Source organism: Eucyclogobius newberryi, unplaced genomic scaffold, assembly GCF_026437365.1.
Source record: "Eucyclogobius newberryi isolate DKJ021-1_F unplaced genomic scaffold, fEucNew1.0.hap1 SCAF_20, whole genome shotgun sequence".
In the NCBI taxonomy this organism is placed as follows: Eukaryota; Metazoa; Chordata; class Actinopteri; order Gobiiformes; family Gobiidae; genus Eucyclogobius; species Eucyclogobius newberryi.
This window is the reverse complement of record NW_027315835.1, coordinates 5,423,871-5,446,660: the sequence shown is the minus strand read 5'-3', so window position 1 is coordinate 5,446,660 and position 22,790 is coordinate 5,423,871. Positions and strand designations below refer to the sequence as shown.

Genomic DNA, 22,790 nt, shown 5'->3' with positions numbered 1-22,790 from the left:
TTAGTCTATATTAAACATACATTATTTCTACAAAACTCCAAGTAAAGATACAATTATATGGTTTGATCTGAATCCGAACGCACATTTATTTAGCTTTTTTTACATTTCGGGCACAAAAATGTTACAGAAAAACATCTAAAACAGCGTAAACAGCCAGTATCAAAACGACTACAAAAGCCAACGACTCCCCTAAACGTAACGTCACTTGTTCTTTTATAAACGGCGAAACAAAGAGAAAAAACGACAGCGAGACCGCGGACACAAAGAGTTCATTCACGCCGAAACGCGCTGACCCGCGGCTTTTACGGCGAGCGAGCCAGTGACCGGACAGACTCTCTCCGGCCGCCGTCCACAGAACCGGCTCGGAAATGGAGGCGACAAACGAGACGAGCGACATCTACGACTTCTGCGCCGAGACTCTGGACGGACGCGCCGTTTCCCTGTCCGAGTTCAGGGGCAAAGTCATGCTCATCGTGAACGTGGCCACTTTCTGAGGCGCCACCGTCGAGGAGGTAAAAGATGCTTTATTAAACATATTTAACATATTTAACATATTAAAGATATTAAAGATGCGGAGGATTTAGAGAGTTTTAATTGTGTTTTGTGGACTCGAAGTGTTGTGTTTTTGTTTTGTGGAAGAAGTACACAGTTTTGTAAGTACAAGTAGAGGTGCAGGAGCAAGAAAAATGCACTCAAGTAATAGAAGAAGTATCACAAATAAATGACATGTATTAAAGATAAATAATCAAAGAAAGTATCACAAATAAATTATCAAATAAAGTATCACAAATAAATAAAAAGTATTAAAGATAAATAATCAATTAAAGTATCACCAATAGATTATCAAATAAATCAAACGTATCACAAATAATTGAAAAGTATTACAAATAAATAATCAAATAAAGTGTCACGAATAAATAATCAAATAAGTCAAAAGTATCATAATCAAATAAAGTATCATAAATAAATGATAAAATGAATTAAAAAAATAATGGATTACGCAGTAGACTTTCTCATAATAAAGGGTTTTGAACACGTCTCTGCTTCGTCGTCCGTGTAGACACTGACTTCCTGTCGTTCCCCGCAGTATCCTCGCCTGAATGCACTCATGGAGACGTTTGGCCACCTCAACTTCACCGTCCTGGGCTTCTGCTGCAACCAGTTTGGGCTCCAGTCTCCAGGTGGGTGATAGAGCGCCCCCTGCAGCTCCCTTCATTTATCATAATGGGACAGTATAATCACATAAGATAAGATAAGTTAAGCCTTTATTTGTTCCACAATGGAGAAATTCCGGAGTTGCAACACAAAGTAGGGGCAGAAGTGTAATAATAAAAAACGGATAACTTATAAAAAAACACTCTTGTAGAAAAACTCTTATACTCTTAATAAAAATAATAATAACAATGCTAACGCTCCTATTTACAGCTGTTATATGGAGAATATTGTACCAGGATGATTGACATTATGTCACAGTGTTGCACATGAATATGACAGTATTGCACATGGGTATGTCAGTATTGCACATGGGTATGACAGTATTGCACATGGGTATGTCAGTATTGCACATGGGTATGACAGTATTGCACATGGTTGTGACAATATTGTACATGAATAGGACAGTATTGCACATGATTATGACAGTTTTGTACATGATTATGACAGTATTGCACATGATTATGACAGTGTTGCACATGGGTATGACAGTATTGCACATGGGTATGACAGTATTGCACATGATTATGACAGTATTGTACATGATTATGACAGTATTATGACAGTATTGCACATGATTATGACAGTATTGCACATGATTATGACAGTGTTGCACATGGGTATTACAGTATTGCACATGGGTATGACAGTATTGCACATGGGTATGACAGTATTGCACATGGGTATGACAGTATTGCACATGATTATGACAGTATTGCACATGATTATGACAGTTTTGCACATGAATATGACAGTAATGCACATGGGTATGACAGTATTGCACATGGTTATGAAGATGAATGACACATGTTCAGGGTTAACAATACAAACTCATTTAACAAATGTAAAAAAGACCAAAAAGCGAGGGTTTCTCAGGAGAGTTCGTCTTCAGGTCGTTAAATGTGACGAGGCTGGTTTTCCGCTCGGGGACAGCAAGGGGCAGCAATGACCACTTCAAACTCCATAAAAATACATATTTAATCATCACAGGGACTTATAAGCACGTTTTATTGGTGAAAATGTGACTTAGTTTTGCTTTGTATTTACATTGTGCCTTTTGTCCCGGTCAGAGGTGAACCACGAGACCCTGAACGTCCTGAAGCACGTCCGACCAGGGGGAGGCTTTGTGCCCAAGTTTCCCATGTTCGGACGAGTCGAGGTCAACGGTTTGAACGAGGAGCCGCTCTTCACGTACCTGAAGGTTTGGAACGCCGGGAGTTTCAAAGCGGACACGCAGTATTCCGCAACTTTCGTCAGCTTTTTTAACCTTGTGAAAAAGTATGCTAAATCTGCTCTAAAATGACTTAAAGCGCCCCCTACAGGTCGGACGACTCATTGAACTAAAATGCAGTTACGATAAATATATTTTTAATTTTGCAAAAAAAAATGATAAAAATGTTATCACAGAAAAGCAATTTTTTTAGGTTTATAATTTCACATCCTGTTTGTAATTGATGACATCACAGTAAGAAATTACCCAGCAAACACTGCACCAAAACTCATCTATTGTCACAATTTGTTTTATTAGACAAACAAAAATACATGACAGTGAATTTATTTTGTTGAATTCATGTTTAAAGAGTTGTTTCTTTGCATAAATTCTGCATAAACTTTGACTGGAATGAGTGTCCCTGGTGTGATGTCACTTCCTGTCATTTTCTACAGATTTTTCAACTTTTTCTCCACAAATACCTGCTCGATTGGTGTAAAACTATCATTTATATGTACGACAGTCACATGCCCCTTTAAATGTGTACTTTCCCACTTGAAAAAGGGAACATTTTGGCTCCAAGTGAATGAATAAATCAAGAAATTGTGAAGCGTTCGTACTAAAAGCTGTTCAAGTAGTTCTAAAAAATACTTATTGTGTAAACCACATTAACTATGTCACAGTTTTCTACTCCTCTTGTTAGTTGGCGGCTACAAAAGCATTTCGCCGTTTCGCCTTTTCGCCGTTGTCGCTTTGTCGAACCCCTTTTGTCGACCTGGTACCTGACACGCCCTTGTCTCGCCAGGAGTCGCTCCCCTTCGTGAACCCCGTGATCGGCGACATGAAGAAGTTCCACTGGTGCCCGCTCAAGGTCAACGACATCCGCTGGAACTTCGAGAAGTTTCTGATCGGGGCAGACGGCGCGCCCTGCAGGAGGTTGGTGGCATGACTCACTGAGCAGCTGCTTCGCCAATAATCTGACACACACAGACAGTGCCAAGTTTATTCGCTCGAGACATTTGTTCTGTCCTTTATTTTGTGTCGTCTGGATATAAAAGTTGATGTGTTTTAGTCGACTAAAGGGGGAGCTATATCATTATTATATCATCTTATCTATCTTATAAGACGTGATGATAACGACTCACTCAGAGACGCGCTAATTAACAATGTCTTTATGTGTGAAAAGACAAATCTATTGGCTTGATTAAGATATTCCGTTATTGTCCCACATGGGGAAATTTCATTAAAAAAAAATTACAAAAAAAGATTACAAAAAAAGACTACCGTATTTTCCGGAGTATAAGCCGCACCAGCCAAAAAAATCATAATAGAGAAGAAAAAACATATATAAGTCGCACTGGAGTATAAGTATATAAGTATAAATATAAGTTCTAAACTATGAAAAAGGTGCGACTTATAGTCCAGAAAATAAGGTAATTAATTGTTTACAGAGTTCCCTAAAGTGGTCACGCTGATCGGCTTTTAATGATTACAAAACTGCAAAAAAAATCATGTGTAGGGCGTCACAAACCTCACTCTGCTGTACATTCAAATATATATATAGACAGAGATCACAGATTAATAATAATACTTCATAATCTGTCAGTAGATTTGTGAGGCGGGCTGTGATTTCTATTGTTTTAAACATGTGTCGTAAACGATGTCATGTCAAACTTACTAACGAAGAATAAACTCACAATTAAGAATGACTGATAATCGTGATTTTTCTGGTCACGTTACAATCAAAGAAATTATAATCTTGACAATTTTAGAAGCAAAATTGAGAATTTTTTAGTCCAATCTATCATTATTTGGACAATATGAACTTTAAGACAGGTACAAAGAACCTTTATATAACAAAGACAGGGACATTACCAACTAAAAATGTCCAAAAATGTCTGACATTCATAAATAATACACTTTATTTTGAAATATTCTCTATCTAGAAGCTTTGAGTCTCCATATTTCAACATTCGTTTGGTTGAAATGTGTTAAAAACCTTAAATAATTGTTTAACTTGTCGTCCAATCAAAAAGATGAATCGCTGACATGTCGAATAGTGAAATAAGCGTTACTTGCGTCCTATAATCAGTGTTTGTGAGGTTTCTCGTGACGTTCCTCCTCGTTCTGTTCCAGGTTTGACCTCCACTGCCCCATCAAGGTCGTGGAGCGCGACATCGCTCGACTCCTGGCCTAGAGGCGGTTCCGGTCCGGGCCCCCCAGCGGTGGCAGAGTGACGGCCCCTCGGTAAACGCGACGAACCCGCGGCCGAGTCGGGCCCGATGGAGCGGAGCCGGGACTCGGAGTCCAGTGCATTCACTCCGAGAACCAGCTCCACATCGCCACCCGGTGTTTGGGTCTATAAAACTGCCACTCAAATACGATTTAGTTGCAGCACGATCGGCCCAGTTATCGATTTAACGTAGAGCTAAATTTATATCGAGGACAAATGTGTTTTAGACATTAGTATTGACTATTTATTTGTTTCATGCTGTAGAATTTACAGTATTTTTGAGGCAACATTGGGCATTATTGTAAGAAAATGAAATAAAAAGCTATAATATCATATGGTGATATAGTTTGTGTTTTCAAGCGTGTCCAGGGCAGAGTCGCCAAAAATATTATACTTAAAATAATATTACTCAAGTAGAACTGCAAAATACTTCCCTAAATAATGATTCAAGTAATGGTTTGGTTTAAAATGTGATGATTTGTGAGTTAATAATGAATAAACGATGCGCAAATGCTGGAATTTCCAAAAGAATTGACACGAAAAATGATCAAAACTTAAGTAAATCATGTTTGAACGGAGTGGAACAAGAAATGTGCAAATCGTTTGATATTGTCAGCACGAAGCTTTTGTCACGTTTGGATTTACTCACAGAAGGAACATCTTACTGTACAATATATGACTCTTGTACTGACCCTAACCCTGTTTTACTTTAATAATTTAAAATATAATAAACTATAATTTTTTTCCGCCATATTATTTCTGTTCCATTTTGAAAAGTATTCCAGCAAGTATAAAATCATTGTGTGTATGAATAAAAAAATCACTTACGGACTCAACATAGAAATGGACAAATGTAACAGAGACTGGACTGAATGGGAAATCTGCTTTAGACCTTATGTGCCTTAACCTTTATTATTTTTTCCCCTAAACAAAGAACATAACAGAACACAGTACGACCAGAGAGCGAAAACATAAATAAAAATCACAGCATGTTCAAAGTAAAATAAAAGTACCAACGAGTCCAGATTCGGTCAAATTTGTCCTTTTCCAAATTAATTTCGAATTTTATCTTTCCTTAATTCTTATTTTCAACTCTACAATTTATTTTTTATTTTTTTCCTCTTGTCCTGTCTTGTTTTTTTAATTTTTTAATTTATGTTTATTTTTGTCTTTTTTTTGTGTGTTTTTGTTTTTTCTTTATTTTACAAAATTAATAAAATAAAATACATTAACAAACAAAAAAAACGCACATCGTCAGCCAAAACCGTTTGACGTTCCTCATTCGCCACCAGAGAGCGCGCGCGTCCCGGAAACACAAATCACGGAGCGGACGCATGCGCAGTGGCGTGTCCAGTTCCGGCCGCTGTAAACATGGCTGGCGTCGGCTTCAGAAGATGGGCCCAGGCGCTCACAAAAAGCAGAGGCTCGGGGCTTCCTGCGCTTCTGTCTGGGTGCAGGGCAGGTGGGTACGAACCCGGACACTTTGGAGGAACGTGCGGCCACGGGTTTATTCAAATTAACCGCGGCGTTTGGTTGTTTTAGAGCCCGCAGCGGTTGTAACCTTGACGTGCTAGCATTAGCCACCGCTAGCTTCACCGGGTTCACAGGGGATTTTGTCTGTTATTATTCATTGACAAAACTAACTTGGAATTGAAAATCAGTCATGCAAACAAATAATGGTGCACTTAACGTACATTTTGCATTAATAAATACACTTTTTATATTGTTTAAGTGGGTTCAAGATATACCTACACATGTTATAGTACTAATAATTGATGTAAAATGTATATTATGGCTCTATTTAGTGTTGGGGAAAGTAGTGAGTATTTGTCTTTTGCTACATTTCCTGTCAAAATTAAATAATAAAATAACTCACCAATAACCATTCAGATAAAATAAAAAATCTTTAGTTTTTGTCTTATCTTGTCCACCCTGTAAACAACATACAACTATTACATGCTATGAAAGTGCAGAAGTTAAATATCTGTGGACGGTGAACTCTCGATTCAAAACCCAAAATTTACACAGATTTGTCGCTAATAATTATGCGTTCTCTTTCCAATATTTTGTGTTCCAGCCTCGGGACCGGCCAAGGGCTCTCTGCCCGGTCCGTTTCCCAAATCCCCGGAGGAAATGGCGGCTGCCGCCAAGAAGTACAACATTAGAGTGGAAGACTACGAGCCGTATCCAGACAAAGGAGAGGGGTCAGTCTGAACAGGCGTTTGAGCATTTTCAGAAGTACTATCAGGGATTATCGGGGCTCCACAACGTTAGATATTTTCTCCAAAAGACAATGAATTAACACAAACCTGTATTTCACTAATTCACAAAGCACAGATTGTTGTAAACTGTTTTAAATGTTTTGCCTGATCAAATACAAAGCCTGTAGCTTATGGACTGATTTGGACTAAAGGCGTCTGCATCAACCAATAATTTTATGATATCTATTATTATTTCTGTGTTGTATTATTATTATTATTATTACTGTGTTTGTTGTGCTGTGTTTGTTGTGCTGTGTGTGTCACTAAGCTACAGAGCCTGTCTAAGTTGTAACTAAATTCCTAACAAACTGAATGGCAAACTAACAACTAATTAAATCAAAATCACAATCTATATATTACTATCACAAAATAGCTACTTTCTCTCGACCACAAACCCACGAAGGTCAGAAGCGCTAGAACGTCTGTAAAACACCTCCTAGTGACACTTTTAGCAAAATGTTTGGTAAAATCCTAAATCTGATCAAGTTGAATGTGTGTTAGGGGAAAGTTTAGTCGAATGTGTCACATGGACTTTAATATGTGTGTTTTTCCCATAGTTTCGGGGACTATCCAAAGCTGCCGGACAGATCTCAGCACGAGAGAGACCCTTGGTACAAGTGGGACCACCCGGACCTGAGGAGGAACTGGGGCGAGCCGGTGAGAAGAGGCACTTTACCTTTTAATGCATATATTTTCTTATAGAAGTAAGACAGTAGAAATGTCACGATATCAAACTTTCGTGTTGCGATAATTGTGAAGGAAAAACATCAGGATTTAACGATTCTTCAGGATTATTGAGACCAAACAACAGTGATATCTTTTATGTTCTCTCATTCCTGTGGTTTGACATGTGACTTTTCCTCAAGTTTGTGACGGACTTTACAACTTTATTTTTTGAACTATAAATCAAACTACAAAAAAAGTGTACACAGGTGGAGTTGTAAATGATATGCTGGGTTATTTTTCGTTTTCATTTTCTGTGTGAATTGCGTCAGAGCTCCCCCTGCAGATTCCATGTGAAACTACACTGTCAGAGAACAGACTCAAAAGTGTTTTTTAAACATTTTCTTATTGAATTAAGACAAAACTGTAGAGATGCCACGATATCAACAGTGTTACGATTATTGTGAAGAAAACATTACGATTTATTGATTCTTCACGATTATTGAGACCAAACAACAGCGAAAACTTTTATTTTCTCGTGGTCTGACATGTGAGTGTTCCTCAAGTTTGTGACCGGATTTACGGAATTGAACAAAATAAAGAGAAATGTGACAAAAACAGCCAGATAAGAAAAAGTTCTTTACATTTAGCTCTTTTTTTTGGGCTGAAAATTTCACAAAAATAGTTGATTTTGCTTCTAAAATGGTCACGATGATCATTTTTTGCTTCTCTAATGATCCTGACATGGTTCTTGCTCACAAATGTCTCGTCTCGTGGCCGTTTCAGATGCACTGGGACTTCGACATGTACATCCGTAACCGCGTGGACACGTCCCCCAGCCCCGTCTCCTGGTCGTCCATGTGCAAGCAGCTCTTCGGCTTCATCGGCTTCATGCTCTTCATGTTCTACGTCGGCAGCGAGTTCCCGTCGTACCAGGCCGTGGTGAGTGCGCCGGGCCCTTAGCACGTGCTTATGAACCACCGTATATCGGCCCAGTGTCGGTCGATAATCATGGCATCGAGTAATATCGGTCTCAGTTCAAAACCGCCGATATCAGCCCTGGGCTGTTACGCCTCGGTAATGACAATTAAAGCGCCCCCTACAGGTCGGACGACTCATTGAACTAAAATGCAGTTAAGCTGAATTTTTTGCTTAAAATTTTATCACAGACTCGCAAATTTTTTAGGTTTACAATTTCACTTCCTGTTTGTAATTGATGACATCACACTAGGAAATTACCCAGCAAACACTGGGACAAAACTCATCTAATGTCAAAATATATGAGAGCGACTTTATTTTGTTGAATCCATGTTTAAAGATTCAAAAAAGTTGTCTCTTTTGTGTAAATTCTTTGACTGGAATGAGTGTCCCTGGTGTGATGTCACTTCCTGTCATTTCTTACAGATTTTAATAATCAAGAAATGAATAAGACGTGAACAATCGATCGTAACAATGTTTGTAGAAAACCTTTTTTATTTTTTTCTGAACTAGAACAAATAAAAATGCTTAGAAGTTTAATGGAGTCTTAAAGCTGCAGTGTCGCTTTTTACGTTGCCTGGAATGTTCCACAGTGTGGCATTAAACTTGACCAACTCACGTTTACGATTGTTTTTTATCGCACAAAAACATGCATTCAAAAAAATAAATTTTTATTTATTTATTCGGGGATACTTCAATTTGTGTTAACATTTTTTTATTCTACATAATTTTTGGCATTCAAGAGACTTTTTAAAAAACGAAATTGCAGATTGCCACAGGAGTTATGTCACAATTAGATTTTTAAAACTTTTTTAATTTGTATTATTACATTATTATTCTTTCATTATTATTAAATTATCATTATTTATTTGGGGATACTTTGTTTTATGTTAAATATTTTAGAATTTTACAAAATGTTCTGCATTTAAGAAACTTTTTAAAATAGAAATGGCAGATTGTCACAGGAATTGTGTCACAATTAGATTTTTTTTAACCATTTAGATTTTTTTAAAATTCGCACAGCTTTAATAGGAACGACCTTGACAGCTGATATTTGTGTAAAATGTGTCTTTGCTCGTGTCGTCTCTCATATTCTGCATAAACTGATGTGACCTTTGTTTTGTCTGTGTTTATCTGGCAGGGCCCGAAACAGTTTCCCTTCAACGACCTTCACCTGGAGAAAGGAGGCGACCCAGAGAAGGCGCCGGAAGAAGCGAAAAACTACGAAATCTAAAGGCGTAGCTCCGCCCCCTTCTCGTCTGTGTATATATATTTCTGATCGAATAAAAACTTATGTAACGTTATGCGGTTTGTGTGTGTGGGTTTTTTTCAAAGATTTGACACTTGGATTATTGTTATTTTAGTGGAAATGTAATAAATAATAGTAGTGTTAATATTCAAATTGAGACGATCGTTTTGGTGGTAAATTTACATTATTTTTATATAACGTAATAAGCCGGACAAAGTAAATGTGAAAAAGTGTCTTGGCTTGTGGTACTTGTGTTGTGACTCTGGCACCAGCACGAGGCCGGTCCATGTTTCGCGCACTGTCAAAGTCGAAGCCACGGTGGCGCTACGCGAGGTTTGTCCGCGCGGGGCCTCCGTAGCGCAGTGACAACACGACAGCACTTTTGCTTTGATTCCGGCTAAAGCTAAAGCTAAAGCTAACGACGCGTCACGCTGGGAAAATCTGCCTCTTATTGCGGACGTCGAACCTGCAATTGTGATAAACGCGTGACGTGAGTTGAATTGAACACGCGCTCGTGATGAAATTAGTTTTTAATCGCGTGTTATTTGTAAGAATTGGAGAGAAACGTCCACGTCTGGGTGGTGACTGTGCCGGATGCTAACGGCTAACTGCGGCTTAGTCGGCGGATTTCCCTCTCCAAACATAAGATTTACATCACTTAATTATCATCAACTTGTGTATTATACGCAGCAGACCAGTGACATGTTTATCTAGATTGTATTGTGTTTGCTTTTTGCCATTGTAAAGCTTTAATAATACGAGTTTTAAGTTGATAAACCCCGATGCTAACTGCTAGCTTTGACTTCAATTTAACTTCCTAGCACCAAAATGTCAAAGGCGACACTAAGTAAAGCTTATTTTTGCAACTTAAATAGTTCCAGATGCATGTGCGAGTGTGTTCTTGACAGTGAACGTGATTAAAAACATATTAAGCATTTATCTGACGTCTGGCACCGCCCATTTCCATTGTGCAGTCACAATTGGACAAATGACACACGATCAAAACGATGTATTTTGATTATTGTTGTCGAGCACGTGTCACTCTGCTCCAGGGGTTTGGACGTGTAGCTCCCGTCACTGCAAACGTGTCGTTTTCCCGTGTGTCTAATCCGTTTTATTGCCCTGATACAATTGGAAAGATAATATTGGACTTGGCCTGAGTAAAAAGGGGAACTGAGGTCAAACGACACATCAACAACATACTATAATAACCAAGAGCAAAAGTTGCATGTTGCTATTAATGTCAAAAAAGGCATGTGTCAAATAAGGTACTAATATACAGATGTTTACATACGAGTAGAGCAAAATTAAATGTGTTTAAAGTAATCGCAAGTCGTTTTTTCTACAGTTTCTGACACAAGACGCCTTTTTTTAGTCATAAATTTAAAATGTGTCTAAGGAGGCAGGATAAGTAGACGTTTATAACTGTTATAATGGAAAATTACTCTTGATTTTGTGTTTTTTATTGAGTGAATTGCTGCTGCCACGCCACAGTAAACTGCAGCGCGCTCGTGTGAGAAACGGTGGGATTCTCCTGTGCGTTTACATCTGTCATGGACGAAAATAGAAGTGGATAGAAGGGAAAATAAGTGAATAGGAAGTGGATAGAAGTGCATATAAGTGAATATAAATTGATAGAAGTGAATATAAGAGAATATAAATGAATATAAGAGATTATAAGTGAATATAAGAGGATAGATGGGAAAATAAGTGAATAGGAAGTGGATAAAAGTGAATAGAAGTGGATATAGGTGAATATAAGTCAATATAAGTGAATATAGATGGATATAAGTGAATAGAAGAGAATAGAAGTGGATAGAAGGGAAAATAAGTGAATAGGAAGTGGCTAAAAGTGAATAGAAGTGAATAGAAATGGCGAATTACGTTTTGAGAAGCTGCAGTTCAAAAAGTCTCTTCGACAGTAGCAGAAAAAATACGACATAAGTCATTTATCATAAAATATTTATTATCATGGACTCGATCTTGTCTGTCGTCTCGTGCGTCGCATCTTTAACCTCTCGTGTGATGATGTTGTAAAAGAAAAACGGTTGTTCAGTGTTTGTCTGTTTTTCCCACTCGTTTGTCCAGGTTTTGTAAACAATTCAGCTGCAGAGGAAGATGAGGCTGAAGGAAGTGCAGAGGACGGCTCACCAGGCCTGGAGTCCAGCAGGGCACCACCCCATCCACCTGGCCCTGGGTACAGACAAACAAACAAACACCACCCCATCCACCTGGCCCTGGGTACAGACAAACAAACAAACAAACACCACCCCATCCACCTGGCCCTGGGTACAGACAAACAAACAAACACCACCCCATCCACCTGGCCCTGGGTACAGACAAACAAACAAACAAACACCACCCCATCCACCTGGCCCTGGGTACAAACAAACAAACAAACAAACACAGACACAGAACCATCATGTCGTGGGCGTCCGTCCTGAGACCCTCGTTCATGCTGCATTCTGTAATAATCGTGATAATCGACGACAAAGTACAATCCTACAATAGCTGTTTAAAAAAACAACTTTTAAACAGTCAAAAATATAAATATTGATTGCAATGATATAGCTATTATTTTAGCCATAATAATCGTGACACAAAATTTTACTAGCGTCCCAGACTAGGTATTAAAATAAATTATAAATATACATAAAGTACATTTAATAAAGTAGAATACATTTAATAAATAAAATAGAACACATTTAATAAATAAAATAAAATGTTTAAAAATTAAAATAAAATATGTTTAATAAATAAAATACATTTAATACATAAAGATTAAATGCATTTAATACATAAATAAAATGTATATATTTGTATTATTAATTTGATTTATTTCATTCAGTCATTGCACACGTAGACACAGCAGACAGGGCGGAGCTGCTTTTAATTGTATCCAGACTGTTTGTTCTCACATTCCTGAGTTTTATTGACTTGAGGCTCGTCAAGTGAAAAACAAACAAAATCTGTGCTTTTCATTCATTCGGTTTAAAAATGTGACTCTTTGTTCTCTTAATTTATTGTGTGAACTACTTTACACTATTTAATTCATGGTAATATACACTTTTAATTTGTTTGTTTATAGCAGCAGTATTAATGGTATCGGTCGTGCTTTAGCATAATAACAACACGTTTATAGGAAGAATTGACTCATTACTTGAAATAAACCAATACAAATGTAAAAACATGTGTGCAAAGAAAGAATTTGTCTTGCACACGAGAACTTTACACGAGGTGAAGACGACAGAAGAACACACAAAGGCCACATTAACTTTATCAAAATAGCAGGAAATCTCATCAAAAGTGTCACAGAATAAAAAAGTGGCTGTTACAATAAATCGAATCATAACCTCCTTTGTCCACGTTCTATTGTTTTGTTGCAGCAACGGCTAAAACCCATAAGGAACTACGTAGACCATGATCCTTTGATACGCTTTGGTGTAGACATTACGAAAAAATAGGTTATTAAACAATTTTATGTTGATTGTGTGAAAAAAAAACATTGTCAAGACATTTTAAAAGAAAAAAAAACAATATTAAATATAAATAAATAATAAATATATAATTAATACATAATACATACATAATGAATAAATATTACAAAATAAATAATATATATAAATCAAATAAATGATTTAATAAATTAAAAAATAAAATAATTTGAAAAATATTCAGGTTTATTTTTGTTTATTTATTTTTGTCAGTTTTTCCTTTGATTTATTCATTTTATTTAGTTCTATTCAGTTTTTGTTTGGTTGTTGTTAATTGTTGTCATTTTATTGTCGTAAATTAAAAATAAAAAACAAAGCAAAAGCAAAGGTGTAACTTTCACTATTCTGTCCCTCTCCACATATCGCAGTAGATATTGTAAATCGTGAAATTAATATTGTGATAACGCCGTGAATATCGTTACATCCCTTCATTAACATACAGTCCAACATGTCTGTAACATGGGTCCTTCTCCCGTCTCAAAGGCACGTCCGCCCAGCAGCTGGACGCCTCCTTCAACACCACGTCAGCCCTGGAGATCTTCGAGCTGGACTTCTCTGACCCGTCACTGGACATGACGCTCAAAGGCTCTCTGCCCACGACCAACAGGTAAACCAAGCCACGCTGTGCAGTTCATCCGGGGTAAAAGTGGTTTGAAGCAGAGTTCAGAAAGACTTTTTGACACATTTTAGTGTAAAATGGTTTTAAAAGTCTGTATTTTTCATGTTCAGAAACTTACTCTAATATTGAAAGCCGTTTAAATGTGTTTCTATGAAGTCACAATGGAATAAAATTGACGATCCTGACACCACCAACACCGTGACTCTTTGAATAAAAATGTGAATAATGTGAATAAATCACCCCTGAAGATGAGTCTCAACAAATTTCAGGTTGATAGGGCAAACGCCCAGGGAGGAGTTTGTGAAAGTCTAAAGTGTAAACATGTTCTGGCGATTTCCCCATTGGAATAACATGGGAGGTTTTGGTCATCGCTACGGCAAAACCATAACAATTATGACATGGGTCTCATTGACTTTTTTGATGGGGATGCCAAAATTGAGTTGTGGGTCAAATTTCATAAAATTTCGCAAAACTAAACATTTAACCTCCATATAAAATCTGTAGGGGGCACTGTGGTGCCAAATTAATTTATTTCACTTCAAGTACGTTTAGCGCAAAGAGTTTAACAACTGATTCTAATTTGACGCAATTCGGACTTTATCTGCGCAAACGGCAGAAATGTTAAATTTGGGAGATTTCTGAAATTCTAGCTAAAGTTTGCGGCTTCGCCGCACAGAGACCGGGACAGGTATCAATGTAATTTGAATAACTTTTGATGTCCCAATCCTCAGTAGCATTTTCACCAAATTTCAGCTTTTTAGGGCCAACGCCCTGGGAGGAGTTCGTAAAAGTACGACGTTTGGAAAAACTCCCGAGTCCTGCTTAGCCATTTTTGAACCAATATGGCCGACATTTGGTTGGGTGGACGGCGTTGCCGTAATAATATTTTTTACTTCTCTTGTCACCATCTATCTTTGCACCAAATTTCATGATTCTACGATCAGATTTTTTTTGGGTCATTTCCTATCTCTCAATGCATTTTTGGTACATTTGGGGGCGCTGACGCACCAATTTTTTTATTTTACAAAAGAGAAATAGCCAGAATGTAGAGAGGCACGATTTTTAGAGGTGTGCAAATTTTTGTGACTTTTCGTCAATGTTCACTGGGTAAAAAATAGGGGGGTTGGTCCCGAGAAGAAAGAAAGAAAGAAGAAGAAAGAATATTAAAGCCGCAAGCGGCATCCAACGGCCCTCGCGGGCCGCCGGCCTTCCGACTCTGCGCTTTCGACTTGATAAAGATGGCGCCCTTATTGTGTGTTGAATAAAAAAAGAACTTGACAGACGGCGACACATTGGACATGGCCAATCCAGTGCAAATCAACACAAGTGTCAGTCAAATTTGCTGCGCCGCCGCACAGAGACCGTAGCACTTAGAATAAAAATATGGATAACTTTTGATGCCGCGCTTGTGTAGATGATTTTTCCCAAAGTAAAGCTTGATCGAGCTATTGCCCACGGAGGAGTTTGTTAAAGTGTGAAGCGTAAATGTGAACATTTCAGAGATTTCGCTGTTTTCCCATTTCTGACATATATTTGCGGGTCCGCCACACAGAGACCGTAGCACTTAGAATCAAAATATGGATAAGTTTTGATGCCCCGCTTGTGTAGATGATATTCTCCAAATATGAACTTGATCGGACAATCGCCCTAGGAGGAGTTCGTTAAAGTGTGAAGCGTAAAAATGTGGTGATTTGAGCAATTCTATGATTTTCCCATAAGGATAACATGGGATGTTTCTGTCATCGCTACGGTTACGCCGTACAAAATATGACTTTGGCTCTCATGCTTTTGTGATCAGGATGGCAAATTAGAATTTTGTTCAAAATATCATGTCATTTGGAAAAACTCTATTGTTTATAGGCCACTCTGGAGGCCAAATAGTCAGAATTCTGGGAAACGTTTGCGGCTCCGTCGCACAGAGACCGTAAAAGCTATCCTTAAAATTTTGATAACTTTAGATGCCCCACTTGTCTAGAGGACGTACACCGATTTTGAGGTCGGTGGGCAAAACGCACTAGGGGGACTTCGTTAAAGTGTAAAACATAAAAATGTGGATATTCAAGAGATTTAGCGGTTTTCCCATAGGGATAACATGGGAGGTTTATGTCATCGCTACGACTACGCCGTAAAAATTAAGGCATTTGTCTGATTGGCTTTTTTGATCGCGACGCCAAAATAGAATTTTGGGTAAAGTTTAGAAAATTTTGGTAAAACTAATTTTTGACCTTCAATGTTAATTTAAAGGTCACTCTGTAGGGGGTGCTATCGCGCCCATTTCAATTTTGTCATCATAAACTGGTCCAAACTAGAAAGTTGAACAACTGATTCAAATTTGGTCCTAATCGGACTTGTTTTGATCAAATGGGAACAATTTTTAGATCTGCAATATCCCAAAATAAGTTGTCCAACTTTGCGGCTGTGCCGCACACAGACCGTAAAAGGTATCTCAAAAAATTGGATAACTTTAGATGCCCCACTTGTCCAGAGGACGTCCGCCGATTTTGAAGTCGGTGGGCAAAACGCCCTAGGAGGAGTTCGTCAAAGTTTGACGTGAACAAAATGGCTAACACAGCGTGTTTTCATTTTCAAAGGAAGATGGCGGGCATAGGGTAATTCTGGGGGCGTGGCCACAATAATATTTGTTTTTTGTCCTCACTAGAGGAATGCGTGTTCCGAATTTCGTAGCTCTACGACAAAGTTGACCTCGGGGCGTCTCCCATAGGCGCAATGTATTTTGACTTTTGTCGGTGGCGCTGTCGCGCCATTTTTTTAACGAAAAAAAAAATGGCCCAGAAAAAACAAAATTTTTCGCCGATTCTGAATTTTGGGCAAAGTTTGGTGAGTTTTTGAGCATGTTCAGGGGGTCAAATTAGAGCTCAAAAAGCAGAAGAACAAGAAAAATAATAATATTTTTAGCAAAAACAATATAGCCGTTTCCACTATAACAACAAATTATACATCGTTTGAAAGCTCTAAGCCTTCCCGATGCCGTCATGGGGTGGAATCATCATTACGAGCGCTTACGCGCTCGTCACTCCCTATTCCGTCGGGATGCCCCGCCCACTCCCCATAGACTTCCATTGATTTGAGCAGATACAAGCATGACCCATGCCTGCGGCATGGATTTTCGCGTACGGGACGATGCCAAGAGGGTTTTTGGAGGAATGCAGCGCTTCGCGCTGCTGTTGTCAACAATGAGTGAATTTGTTGACTATTTCTGTCATAGCAGGAGTAAGTATGCATGATCCATGCCTTCGGCATGGGCTAGTTCACTGTACTCCAAAGCAATAGGCCCTCCGCCCTGCTGGGGCTCGGGCCTAAATATTCCGATGCGAAAACAATGTTTCCCATTTTTCAAATATCATAAACTATACATTTTCGGAAAGCGCTCGCGCTTTCCTACCTCATGGTGTGGGTCCCTGGTCATTGACGGGTACTTTCGTTAATTTTGAGTGGGCTCCGCCCACTTTGTGTTTTTGGCCCTCTATACAGTAATAATGTTCAATTTTTTCATTACATGCTTATATGCACGGAACATGCAAGAGATGGGGAACGTATTCGTGAGCTACTTAGCGCAAATGAGTGCTTTATATGGGCGGTCGTCATCCCAATGTAAAGTGCTCGTTTAGTGCGCACTTTTGCACGGGCTTCGCCCGTTTACAACGGTAATGTTCCATTTTCCTATTACTAATTAGTATGCACGGGGCGTGCGTGAGTGAAGGAGTGCGTTAGTGAGTGTTTGGAAGTGGGCGAGCGCTTCGCGCTCGATTTCGTGCACACTTTCGCAGCCGTGCTTCGCACGGTCTTACGAGATTAATAGGCCTCTCTAATAATACAAATAATAATAATAATAAATAAATCGGTGTAATCCCTCATTCGTCCAGGCGTGTTCCATAGTAGAAAAAGCTTCAGTTGTAGTCATCTGGACTCAGTTAGAAAAAATAGACGTTTCGACTCTCATCCAAGAGTCATTGTCAATAAAAGAATTTAGGTCGCGAACTCCGATATTTATCCTATTCTGTGGTAAGTCCAGCCCATTGGGCGGAGCCTGCCTGAAGTAGAAAGAGTTGTTTGTTTCAACAGAAACTCCCCCCTTGTATCTACCGAGCCTATTCAGAATTTTAATGGGCTATTAGAATCCTCTTTGTCTTTGTGAGACACTGGCTAAACCACCCTGAGTACCTGATTAGCATCTAAATTCCCTTGTCCTCTACCTTTCCAGGGGTTCAGTATACCATTAAAGATACCAGGAAGATTGAATCTTAGCCCTCCATTCCTGTTGAAAGGATGTTCCACTCAGACGCATAGTGTGCAGCACAGATTCCATCACTTACAATGTGGCCAAGCATTTAACAACTATATTGGCTCCACTTGTGGGGAATTCGGAACATCATGTGGAAAACACGCACAACTTTGTGGATAAAGTGAAACATCTCCAACTGGACCCAGATGACCTCATGGTTTCATATGATGTTGTGTCCCTGTTCACCTGCATCTCGACCGCTGATGCAGTAGCAGCAGTGAGGATCAGACTGCAGGAAGACACCACCCTACAGGAAAGGACCAAACTGACACCTGAACACATATGTAAACTGTTGGACATCTGTCTGAACACCACTTACTTTCAATTCCGGGGACAATTTTACAGACAGATTCATGGCTGTGCCATGGGCTCGCCCGTCTCTCCCATAGTGGCCAACCTGTACATGGAGCACTTTGAGAAGAAGGCACTGTCCTCATTCTCAGGCATAGCCCCAAAACTGTGGCTTCGCTATGTCGATGATACTTTTGTAACAATCAAGAAACAAGAGTTGGAAACCTTCTCAGAGCACATCAATGCTGTGGACCCACATATTAGGTTTACAAGAGAAGGACGCTAAGGAGAATCGCTTGGCCTTTCTTGATTGTTCCACGATCAGAGGAGAGGACGGGAAACTCCAAATAGAAGTATATAGGAAACCTACACACACGGACCAGTATCTGCTCTTTGGTTCCAACCACCCACTACAGCACAAGCTGGGAGTGATCAGAACCTTACAACACAGAGCTCAAGGTGTGCCCACCAGCTCAGAGGGCAAGAAGAAAGAGGAAAAACATGTCCGAAATGCCCTCTCAGCCTGTGGTCACCCCGCTTGGGCTCTCAACAGAGTGAAGAGAACCAAGAAGCAGGACAAAAGGGAAACTGAACAGAGAAGGAAGGGTGTTTCTATCCCTTATGTCTCTGGCCTGTCGGAAAAACTGCAGAGAATTTTTAGACAACACGAAGTCCCTGTTTATTTTAAACCAGGAAACACTTTAAGACAAAAACTGGTTCACCCTAAGGACAAGTTGCCGACTCAAAAACAGAGCAATGTAGTTTATTCGATCCAATGCAGTGAAGAAAGCTGTAAAGAACGTTACATAGGTGAGACTAAACAGCCTCTGCACAAGAGGCTCTATCAGCACAGAAGAAATACAAGTTCAGGACCACAGAGCGCCGTGCATCTCCATCTTGAAGCCTCTAATCACTCGTTTGAAGACGGTGAGGTGAAGGTTTTAAGCAGGGAGAAAAGATGGTTTGAAAGAGGAGTCAAGGAAGCTATTTTTGTTAAAAAAGAAAGACCTTCTTTAAACAGAAATGGAGGGCTAAGATTCAATCTTCCTGGTATCTATAATGGTATACTGAACCCCTGGAAAGGTAGAGGACCAGGACCAGGACATTTAGATGCTAATCAGGTACTCGGGGTGGTTGAGCCAGTGTCTCACAAAGACAAAGAGGATTCTAATAGCCCATTAAGATTCTGAATAGGCTAGCTCGGTAGATACAAGGGGGGAATTTCTGTTGAAACAAACAACTCTTTCTACTTCAGGAAGGCTCCGCCCAATGGGCTGGACTTGCCACAGAACAGTATTAATATCGGAGTTCGCAACCTAAATTCTTTTATTGACAATGACTCTTGGATGAGAGTCGAAACGTCTATTTTTTCTAACTGAGTCCAGATGACTACAACTGAAGCTTTTTCTACAATAATAAATAAAGAAAATCCAAATATTTTCCCTCCTCATTTTGACTTCATAACAAACTTGGCGTGTTAGAATGTGTTTATTCCATGTTAAACAGTTGATTTGACATGTTTTTGAGCGTAAACCGTCCTGTCCCCGCAGGCTGCACAGTCTGGTGTGGGTGGACTTCGGCCTCGGCGAGGACGGCACCGGCGGCAGACTCGTGACCGGGTCCGAGAGCGGCGTCGTGGCCGTTTACAAGCCCGAGTCCATCATGGCTGGCGACGCCGACGACGCCGAGGTGGGAACGTGCGACAAGCACAAGGGGCCCGTCCGAGCGCTCGACTTCAACCCTTTCCAGGTACAAGAACGCACGAAGTATACAAATATATGATCAATTTAATGATCATAGTCGTGTTTTAATAATGGTAATTTTTATTTATAACTTTATTTAAGTACAGGTCATAATTATATTCAACTGGAGCTAAATTCAGCATTCCATATTTAATTTTATATAAGTAAGATTATAAAAACAATAAGAAGATCGTATCTGATTAAAGATTGGTATCGGATCGATATCGTTAAAAGATTAGACATGACTAGATATTAGTTCTCAGTTTACGATTAAGCTCTAGTCCTGATTTTGTTTGTCCACCAAGTTTAAGGATTTAACGACTGCAAAACGTCATATTTATGCTTGAATTGTTGTAATCAAAATGTCCAAAAAGCATAAAAAAACTAAAGATTTTCATCAATATTCCACTTTTTTAGTAAATATCCATCTTCAGTCGTTACATTTCAACCTTTATTTGGTTAAAAATGTACAATAGAAATAGTTTTCATGTGCCGCCCTATTGTTGAAACAAACTACATTCTTCATCATTTTGTTTGCAGAATAATCTTCTTGCGTCCGGAGCAAACGATTCAGAAATCTACATTTGGGATCTGAACAGTTTCAGCGAGCCGATGACTCCCGGAGCAAAGACACAGGTAACGTCCCGAGTCTCGTCCCGTGCTCGGTTTGTGTTCGTGATGCGTCGGTGATGGAACCCGCGGGGACAAAAGGACGTCCCGTTCAGAGCGCTCTCCTCACGGGGTCTTGTTGCGTTGCAGCCGGCGGAGGACGTGAGCGTGGTCTCCTGGAACCGGCAGGTGCAGCACATCCTGGCGTCGGCGAGCCCGAGCGGGAAAGCCGTGGTGTGGGACCTGAGGAAGAACGAGCCCATCATCAAGATCAGCGACCACAGCAACAGGGTTCGTGTCCAGTCTCTTCAAATGAGCCATTCACTCAAACTTGCTTTACATTTAGAAACGAGAGTGTGTTAAACTAATGCCATAAGTCTCACTCCGTTTACACGCGCCGGTCTAGACTAATATAAACTGCTTCTCCTAAAGGCGTGTGAACCCGGGAACTGCGTTTGATGTGTTTAGAATCTCTCTCGATTAGAAGCTCTCTTTATATTTAAAGAATCTCTCTTTAGTAGAATCTCTCTTGAGCGGAATCTCTCTTGAGCAGAATCTCTCTTGAGCAGAATCTCTCTTTAGTAGAATCTCTCTTGAGCAGAATCTCTCTTTAGTAGAATCTCTCTTGAGTAGAATCTCTCTTGAGCAGAATCTCTCTTGAGCAGAATCTCTCTTTAGTAGAATCTCTCTTGAGCAGAATCTCTCTTTAGTAGAATCTCTCTTGAGCAGAATCTCTCTTGAGCAGAAACTCTCTTTAGTAGAATCTCTCTTGAGCAGAATCTCTCTTTAGTAGAATCTCTCTTGAGCAGAATCTCTCTTTAGTATAATCTCTCTTGAGCAGAATCTCTCTTTAGTAGAATCTCTCTTGAGTAGAATCTCTCTTGAGCAGAATCTCTCTTGAGCGGAATCTTGGAATCTCTCACTTGAGTGGAATCTCTCTCTTGAGTGGAATCTCTCTTGAGTGGAATCTCTCTCTCTCTCTCGAGCGGAATCCCTTGAGATCGAGCAGAATCGCTGCGGAGAGTGAATGAAGTTCCTCATGTCTGAAAATCAAATCCTCAATGTAAATGATCAGTTGTGTGGTTATACTGTTTGTATGACAGCCAAGTTTGAGATCCTAAACGTCTGTTGGCACTGCTCGCACCTGATCTCTTCTTCTGCCGTAAACTGGGACTGACTGGTTTTGGCGAGTTTCGTGGTTCAACACTCTCAGACTAGTAAACGTAGTGACGGCGTGAGTTTTAGTTTTGATGACGCAGCAGCAAGTATTTTATCGTAGAATCTCCTCACCTGGAGCTTTACTCTGAGTTTAACGGCGTTTGCCCTGGTGGTGTGTCCAGATGCACTGCTCGGGGATGCTCTGGCACCCGGATGTGGCCACGCAACTGGTCCTGGCCTCCGAGGACGACAGACTTCCTGTGATTCAGATGTGGGACCTGAGGTTCGCCACCTCGCCGCTCAAAGTCCTGGAGAACCACACCAGGTGCAGCTGCCGTAGCAACACACACACACATAGACCCTGACACACACACACAGTATGTTTATTGTAAAAAGTGCTGCGAAAAGTGCTGATTAAAAATGATAATGACCAAAGTGACATTGTAAATTTGAATTTCAAGACCAAGAACAGACATTTCATCTGTAAATGCAGTTTAAAATAATAACAGATAAGAGAACATGGTGAATAGGTGTACGTATGCTAACGCTAACACCTTCAGCTACATGACGTATGCTAACGCTAACACCTTCAGCTACATGACGTATGCTAACGCTAACACCTTCAGCTACATGACGTATGCTAACGCTAACACCTTCAGCTACATGAGGCACAGACAGAACTGTGGTAAGTGTCTGGTATGTTAACGTAACATATGAACAGTTATTCAGATAACTATAGCTGTGTCACTTCTAAACAACTCCACAAAC

General features: G+C 39.7%; 3 protein-coding genes across 3 annotated transcripts in view; all 3 read left to right on the top strand.

The window, feature by feature from the left end:
• The first annotated feature begins 370 nt into the window (after positions 1-370).
• Positions 371-4,985, top strand: gpx9 (glutathione peroxidase 9). Its single transcript, XM_072456194.1, has 5 exons — positions 371-512; positions 1,088-1,181; positions 2,283-2,413; positions 3,228-3,358; positions 4,559-4,985. The coding sequence occupies exons 2-5, from the start codon at positions 1,109-1,111 to the stop codon at positions 4,617-4,619; spliced, it is 396 nt and encodes a 131-aa protein (XP_072312295.1). The 5' UTR covers positions 371-512; positions 1,088-1,108; the 3' UTR covers positions 4,620-4,985.
• Positions 4,986-5,986: 1,001 nt separating this feature from the next.
• ndufb8 (NADH:ubiquinone oxidoreductase subunit B8) lies at positions 5,987-9,861 on the top strand. Its single transcript, XM_072455962.1, has 5 exons — positions 5,987-6,117; positions 6,733-6,859; positions 7,474-7,573; positions 8,366-8,521; positions 9,699-9,861. The coding sequence occupies exons 1-5, from the start codon at positions 6,027-6,029 to the stop codon at positions 9,789-9,791; spliced, it is 567 nt and encodes a 188-aa protein (XP_072312063.1). The 5' UTR covers positions 5,987-6,026; the 3' UTR covers positions 9,792-9,861.
• A 290-nt stretch (positions 9,862-10,151) lies between these two features.
• The window catches only part of sec31b (SEC31 homolog B, COPII coat complex component), a 32,179-nt gene continuing 19,540 nt past the window's right edge, over positions 10,152-22,790 (top strand). The window contains exons 1-7 of the mRNA XM_072455887.1: positions 10,152-10,296; positions 11,895-12,003; positions 13,784-13,907; positions 20,064-20,262; positions 20,796-20,891; positions 21,015-21,155; positions 22,205-22,347. Coding sequence (XP_072311988.1) covers positions 11,925-12,003; positions 13,784-13,907; positions 20,064-20,262; positions 20,796-20,891; positions 21,015-21,155; positions 22,205-22,347 — 782 coding nt within the window. The 5' untranslated portion in view covers positions 10,152-10,296; positions 11,895-11,924. The remainder of the gene's footprint in view (positions 10,297-11,894; positions 12,004-13,783; positions 13,908-20,063; positions 20,263-20,795; positions 20,892-21,014; positions 21,156-22,204; positions 22,348-22,790) is intronic.

Bases quoted from the DNA above. Each gene is read 5' to 3' on its own strand.
- ndufb8 (XM_072455962.1), top strand. From the start codon at position 6,027: ATGGCTGGCGTCGGCTTCAGAAGATGGGCCCAGGCGCTCACAAAAAGC. The intron at 6,118-6,732 runs GTGGGTACGAAC...TTTGTGTTCCAG, and splicing joins TCTGTCTGGGTGCAGGGCAG to CCTCGGGACCGGCCAAGGGC. The intron at 8,522-9,698 runs GTGAGTGCGCCG...TTTATCTGGCAG, and splicing joins TCCCGTCGTACCAGGCCGTG to GGCCCGAAACAGTTTCCCTT.
- gpx9 (XM_072456194.1), top strand. From the start codon at position 1,109: ATGGAGACGTTTGGCCACCTCAACTTCACCGTCCTGGGCTTCTGCTGC. The intron at 1,182-2,282 runs GTGGGTGATAGA...TGTCCCGGTCAG, and splicing joins GTTTGGGCTCCAGTCTCCAG to AGGTGAACCACGAGACCCTG. The intron at 2,414-3,227 runs GTTTGGAACGCC...TTGTCTCGCCAG, and splicing joins CGCTCTTCACGTACCTGAAG to GAGTCGCTCCCCTTCGTGAA.